At 39.0% G+C, this 7254-nt stretch overlaps 1 protein-coding gene and 1 non-coding gene across 2 annotated transcripts; one reads left to right on the top strand and one right to left on the bottom strand.

Moving 5' to 3' along the window:
* Positions 1–3868: 3868 nt before the first annotated feature.
* On the bottom strand, positions 3869–3975 carry LOC112536063. The gene has a single exon (XR_003080132.1). It is a non-coding gene; the product is annotated as a small nucleolar RNA R71 (small nucleolar RNA).
* A 586-nt stretch (positions 3976–4561) lies between these two features.
* LOC125369329 lies at positions 4562–5886 on the top strand. Its single transcript, XM_048371341.1, has 4 exons — positions 4562–4760; positions 4815–5563; positions 5605–5663; positions 5718–5886. Exons 1-4 carry the CDS (start codon positions 4562–4564, stop codon positions 5884–5886), a joined length of 1176 nt encoding a protein of 391 aa, XP_048227298.1.
* The last annotated feature ends 1368 nt before the right edge of the window (positions 5887–7254 follow it).

Below are 7254 nucleotides of genomic sequence, written 5' to 3'. Positions count from 1 at the left end.
CCTAAGCTAGTTGGATTTTAGTGAAGGTAGATATTAGATTGATTACCAATTATGATTATCCGTGAGCGGATTCTAAATTGAATTCGATTTCCCTCTTGAGAACACCGAATTCATAAACCTAAGAAGCTAAACGACATAATCTCTTCCTACGATTGATTTTAGGTTAGCTTTAAGATTAACCACTGCTATTAAGAGTTGTTAATTCTTAATCCGGCTAGTTAATTACCCTTATCTCTAAGTGATTATTAACCAGTTCTTGCTATTCAACTTTCCAACTACTAAATTAATTTCTCAATTACATAAAGCAATCTGAACAACACAACTCACAACGTCTCATGAATAATGTGATATCTTATTAATAATCAAACCAAGAAGAATACAAGCATTGATAATCAAAATCTCATAAACATTAACTGCAATCCAACAAACAATGGAACCCCAATGGGTTTAACAGTTATAGCTACGCATGCTAACAGATAATACAAAATAAGGGACTAGTACAGAAAAGAAAATTGAAAACATGTGCACCCTTCTTTTTCAAGTCAGATAAATAGTCCTAAATCCCCAAATTTTAATAATGAACCTCGAATTGCCTCTTGAATTCCTCCAAATCCACTCTTGATCTTCAATGTGATGCTTGAACCACTGAAATTCGTCCTTCAATATGCAAAATAGTCTCCTAAAGTCGAATATCGAAGTTCGAAAAGGGGTGGCTCGTGCGCGTATGTGAGATCTTAAGTTAGAAAACTGAACCCTAGCAAAATAAATTGATTTTGCCTATGTAAATGTCCCAGCACGACCATGGTCAAGCCTGTGCTGGTCAACAAGGGCGGAGTCCAGGCCGTGTTGGACCTTAAAGTCTCAAAAATTAGCTTTTTCTCCCTGACCGTGACCTCGCTGCTGCTGAGCCACCACGAGCCGTGATGGAGACTGTGGTCACCTCGGAACTGTGCTGAAAGGTCATATTTTAGGGTCAAATGTCGATGGTTCAGTACGGCTAGAGTTCAGGCCATGCTCAACCTTGAAATGCTAGCCCTTGCTCAATTTTGATGGATTCTAGTCCGTATTCGCACGTATCTCCCTCCATTATTGATAATGTCCATCAATGATTACTTGAAACATGAAAAGAACCAAAACACAGGTGGTTCTGGCATAAAATAAGATAACTATGCACAAAAATGGAAGTAATTGGGCATATAAATATGTGTAACACAATGCATATCATAAGGCAGCCCTCGAAATAATTTGATTTCAAGTTCCGCTATTCAAGGCCACGTTTGGCCAGCATTCGGATTGAGTACATTATGCCAAGTGGATGGGGGTCAGACGATGATCAAGCGGCTTGTGAGTCTTGTCTTCTAGAGGTTTGGAAGGAGGGTGAAAGGAAGTTAGTTATGGCCATCGACATCTGTTACAGTTTTGGGGATAAGTGAAGTACAAGATGTTGGGGCGAAGGATATTTGGGTAGACAACAACTTTAATAAAACTAGTGGGTAAAAGTGAAGACACGAGACTTTAAAAATTGAAGTAAGTCGAGAAAGCACATGAAGGGGATAATGGGTTACTAGAGCAGCTGAAGAAAAAGAAGAAGACAGCCAGCATCTAAGACCTACTAATGCACTCATCGGATCATAGAAAGGCTTTAATCGAGGCCTTGTTTGGTACAATTTTACCACAACAGCTACTAATATGCATTGTGTTACACATGTTTATATGCCTAATTACTTCCATTTTTATGCATAGTTATCTTGTTTTATGCCAGAATCACCTATATTTTGGTTCCTTTCATGTTTCAAGTGATCATTGATGGACATTATTAGTGTTTGAGGGCAATACGTGCGAATACGGACCAGTATCCATCAAAATTGAACAAAGGCTAGCATTTCAAGGTTGAGCACGGCCTGGACTCTGGCCGTGCTGAATCATCGACCTTTGACCCTCAAAGGTGGCCTTTCGGCATAGTTTCCAAGGCCACCACAGTCTCCATCACGGCCCATGGTGGCTCAGCACCAGCAAGGGCACGGTTAGGGAGTAGAGGATGATTTTCAAGACTCGAATGTCGAGCACGGCCTGGAATCCGACCGTGCTAACCAGCACGGGCTTGATCAAGGCTGTGCTAAGACATTTATATAGGCAAAATCAATTTCTTTTATGAGGGTTCGGTTTTCTGACTTTAGATCTCATATACACGCGTGAGCCAACCCTTTTCAGACTCTGACATTCGACTTTGGCAAACCATTTCACATATTGAAGGACAGATTTCAGTGGTTCAAGCATCATATTAAAGACCAAGAGTGGATTTATAGGCATTCAAGAGGCAATTCAAGGTTCATTATTCAGATATGGAGATTTAGGACTGTTCATTTGACTTGAAGAAGAAGGGTGTACATGTTTTCAATTTTCTTTTATGTATTTGTTCCTTATTTTGTATTATTCGTTAGCATGAGTAGCTAGAGCTGTTGAACCCATTGGGGTTTCCTTTGTTTTTTGGATTGCACTTAATGTTTATGAGATTTTGATTATCAATGCTTGTATACTTCTTGCTTTCAGTATTAATAAGATATCACATTATTTATGAGACGTTGTGAATTGAGTTGTTTATATTACTTTTTGTAATTGAGAAATTCATTTAGTAGTTGGAGATTTGAATAGTAAGAACTGGTTAATGATCACTTAAAGATAAGGGTAATTAACTAGCCGGATTAAGAATTAACAACTCTTAATATCAGTGGATTAATCTTAAGGCTAACCTAAAATCAATCGTAGGAAGAGATCCCATCGTTTAGGTTCTTAGGTTTAGGAATTCGGTGTTCTTGAGAGGGAACTCGAATTCAATTTAGAATCCACTCACGGGTAATCATTATTGGTAATCAATCTAATTTCTACCTTCATTAAATCCAACTAGCTTAGGTCTTATTGGGTTTGCTTTCTTTCCTTGTTTGTTTCACTAAATCTTTGCAGATTGCTTGACATTTAGCTAATCATTTATCTTACATCTAGTCATAGAATAGTAACTTCGTAAATTTTATTTAAAGTTAGATAATATAAGATGCTGGAGTAGTTCTAGGATCATCCTTTTCCGATAATACGATCTTGATACTAGTCATTAGTGCTAGTCTGCATCGATAGGTTCACTGTCTTATATTGTAGTTACATAAATAGCCCATCAAGTTTTTGGCGCCGCTGCCGGGGAATATTTGTGTGAACTAGAGTGAATTTATGTTTGTGTCACTTTAGCCATTTTTTGTTTTCTATCTCTTGATTCTTTTTATTATTTATTTTTTTATTCATTTATGTATTCTTTGCTTGCTACCTCTTAATTTCAGGAGTTTATGACCAGAAGCTCTAATCCTACTCCTGTAGACCCTCTTGCTAAACCAGAGCGATCCTCCATCTTTTCAGAAAGTGTATGCAAGACGAAGAGGAGGCATGGATAGAGATTAGGACCCCTATGAATAGACTAGTAGGGATGGGAGACAACAACCAGGCTGCGGATGAAAACAGGACAATGTACGAGTTTGTTAGACCTTTTCTTGAGGGGACACAGACGAGTATATTGCGACCACCTGTGGCAGCCAATAACTTCGAGATAAAGCAGAACGTGATACAAATGGTCCAGAATAGTGTACAATTTCTTGGACTACCGAGCAAGGACCCAAACGCTCACATAGCCAATTTTTTAGAGATCTGTGATACCTTCAAGATAAATGGAATGACTGATGATGCCATTCGGTTGAGGCTGTTTCCATTTTCTTTAAAGGACTAAGTGAAAAGATGGTTGCAGTCACTTCCAGCCAACACTATTACTACATTGAGATCTTTGGCTGAGAAGTTTTTATATAAGTACTTTCCTCCTGCTAAAACCGCTAGATTGAGAAATGACATATCTTCTTTTGTGCAGTTTGATGACGAGAGCATGTATGATGCCTGTGAGAGGTACAAGGACTTGCTCCGATGTTGCCCACACCATGGACTACTAGTATGGATGCAGGTTCAGACTTTCTATAGCAGTTTGAACCTTGCTACTAGGCAGATGGTAGATCTGTGATGGGTGGGGTCTGAGCAGTGAAGCCATTTGGGCGGTAGCAAAATCTGATAGAGGAGATGGCCATGAACAACTACTAGTGGCAATCCTCTAGGAGTTGGCCAGTCAAGTAGGGAGTGGTTAACCAGGTAGATTCCACAACAACCTTGGCAGCTTAGGTGGAGCTATTGGCCAAGAGAATAGACTGGCTCCAGATGCCAGTTCATGTAGCACAGATTGGCTACAAGTTCTGTGGTGGCCCACACTACAGTGCAAACTATAATGCGGGAGGTATGTTTGCTTCTTCTTCATCTTCTTCTACTGACCATGAATAGGTTAATTATATGGGGAATGCGCCCAAGCAGAATAATATACAACCCAGGGTGAAGAAACCATCCCAACTTCAGGTGGCGGAATAACAGTACCCAAGGTCTACCAGGATTTCAGAGATTGCATCAGCAATAGCCCCAGCAGCAGGCTGGTGCATCCCAACTACCTCCACCTCAGGAGAAGAAACCTAATCTTGAGGAGTTGGTGATGAAGTTTGTGTCCTCTACTGACAATAGGTTCCAGCAGACGGATAGTGCACTTAGAAATCAGCAGGCCTCCATCCAGAATTTGGAGACTCAAATAGGTCAGATTTCTAGGATGTTGGTTGAGAGGCAGCCAGGGACTCTGCCTAGCACTACAGAGTCCAATCCGAGGGAGCATGTGAACATAATCATGTTGCAGTCAGGTAAGTATGTTCCTGGTCCTTTTGTTTCTAACAATGATGTTGATGCGTAGGTAGATTCAAGCAGGGAAGTTGAAGCTACCAAGGCGAAGGAAGAGGCAAATGAGATTTCACTGAGGAAATACCAACCCAAAATTATGTACCCTGCTAGATTAAAGCAAGCGCAAGTCGAGCAGCAGTTTGGTGAATTTCTGGATATTTTTAAACAACTGCATGTAAACTTACCTTTTGTTAAAGTTATTTCGGAGATGTCTGGGTATGCAAAGTTCTTAAAGGAGATTCTTAGCAATAAAAGGAAGTTTGAGGACTTGGCGTGTGTGACACTAAACGAGGAATGTTCGACGATTTTCCAGAACAACTTACCCGAAAAGCGACATTATACAGGGAGTTTTACTATTCCTTATGTTATAGGTAACTTATTTGTTAATGATGCTTTAGCTGATTTGGGGGCTAGCATTAATGTAATGCCGTACAACCTATTTGTAAAGTTAGGGCTGGGAGAAACCAAACCCACTAGGATGAGTATACAATTAACTGATAGATATGTTAAGTATCCTAGGGGTATTATAGAGAATGTGCTTATAAAAGTAAATAAATTTATATTCCCTGTCGATTTTGTGATCTTAGACATGGACGATGAGAGCAGTGTACCTTTAATTCTAGGAAGACCTTTTCTTGCAACATCTAGAGCAATGATAGATGTTTGTGATGGGAAGTTAAAACTTAGGGTAGGGGATGAGACTGTCACCTTTGACTTACATAATTCCATAAGCCAGTCTTTAGATCATAATAATATTATGTATATGGTATTAATCTATTTAACGATGCTATTGAGACACATTTGCAGGAATTATTAGTTGAAGACCCCTTACAAGTCACTTTGCCAAGAGGAGATAAGCATGAACTGTCAGATGATGAAGTGTTGGAGCAGCTTGATTGACAGGATACTGTGATTGACAGGATATGTGTGCAGAAGTTGAGGCCATCACTTGAGGAACCATTGGTCCTCAATTTAAAAGAGCTTCCACAGCGTCTTGACTATGCGCATGTGGATGAGGATAACGGGCTGCATGTCACTCCAGTAGCAGACTTGACACTCGAGGTGAGGGAAATGACATTACCCTCTTGAAGGAAGTACCTAAAAGCGGTTGCTTGGAGGATTGCTAACAATCTAAGGATCCATAACTTGGCAGTTTAATCACAGCATATGTCAAACCTGCACATGCAGGGAGTTATCACCGAGTCCAACTAAATGAATCGAGAAACAAAAAGAAGCACTTTTGGGAGCACCCTAACTTTTATTTAGTTTTGGAACATTTTTTTAAGTTTTAGTTTTCATATTTTATTTAATTTCTGACAAGGCTGTCGCGTGCCTATAAAAAATAACCTAACTAGACCTCCTAACTATGTAGTCAGGCAAGCAAGGGTCGAATCCTCAAAGACTGAAGTAGTAAAAACTAGCTAATCTTGACTTTAATTAATGCTAAGTAAGTAACCAAATCAACGATTGAGGATGAATTAATCTATAATGCAAATAATAATAATGAGAATAAATTCAAGGATAAAAAGCACCTAGAGTTAAATATCCCCACTAGTATAATTAACGCAAAGATAAGTTCCTACCCCAAACTAATTAAATAAATGTTCACAAGGAAAGGTAACCCTATAAAATATCATAGATCTCTCTCGAGTATCAATGGCTTCCCTAATATGCAATCAAAACCTACTCCCATGGAATCATGCAAATTAAAGACATTAAACTCAATACCCTGACTTTCTAACAATCCATTCTACCTACTCCCGTGGAGAATTTCATGTCCTTAATTGAAATAATCAAATCCGTCAAAACCCAACTCCCGCTGTAATAAAGACAATGGAATCATAACAATACTAATTATCCCTAATCTAGTATTGGAATATGCACAATCAATTAAGCAAGAGCAATTAAATAACTAATTTGGGGAATTAAAGGAACAAATCATACATCAATCATGGCTAGGGTTCACTTAACCCTAGATTAGAAAACTACTCACTCATGATAGTTAAACAAACAAAATAGATTATAAAAGAGAACATAATTAATAACAGCTTAAAACAGAAAAGGAGAATACTTGGACTGATAGATGAATGATCAAGTCTTTAGTCAATCTTCAAAGCATAAAGAAAAAAATGACATAATAGAGAAGGAAAAACAAAGCTAAAGAGAAAAGGAGAAAGGGAGCTGCCCTTCAGGTTCTTTACAATCTATTTATATCATAGGGTATCCAGAAGTTTGGCTAGGTTTTTACCCTAAAAATTTGACTAGACAGCTGTCCAAAATGCAGTTTTGCAGATCCAGCCAGGGGTAGGCCGCGGCATGGCATTGTAGGTCGCGGGCAGGGGCGAAGTGGACTATTTCTTTACTTTATCATTGGCCTTGAAAGCCAAGTCGCGGAGTGGTCGCGAGATAGCTTCTCTTGCTCATTTCGTGATATAAGATCCTCCTAGGCATGAGTAT

Source organism: Ricinus communis, chromosome 2 (genome assembly GCF_019578655.1).
Source record: "Ricinus communis isolate WT05 ecotype wild-type chromosome 2, ASM1957865v1, whole genome shotgun sequence".
Classification (NCBI taxonomy): Eukaryota; Viridiplantae; Streptophyta; class Magnoliopsida; order Malpighiales; family Euphorbiaceae; genus Ricinus; species Ricinus communis.
Note: the sequence above shows the minus strand (reverse complement) of the source record. Positions and strands in the feature narration are given on the sequence as shown.

Excerpts from the sequence above, each read along its gene's own strand:
- LOC125369329 (XM_048371341.1), top strand. The coding sequence starts at position 4,562 with ATGAAGTTTGTGTCCTCTACTGACAATAGGTTCCAGCAGACGGATAGT. Across the intron at positions 4,761-4,814 it reads CATAATCATGTTGCAGTCAG|ATTCAAGCAGGGAAGTTGAA; the intron begins GTAAGTATGTTC and ends ATGCGTAGGTAG. Across the intron at positions 5,564-5,604 it reads ATAATAATATTATGTATATG|GAATTATTAGTTGAAGACCC; the intron begins GTATTAATCTAT and ends ACACATTTGCAG.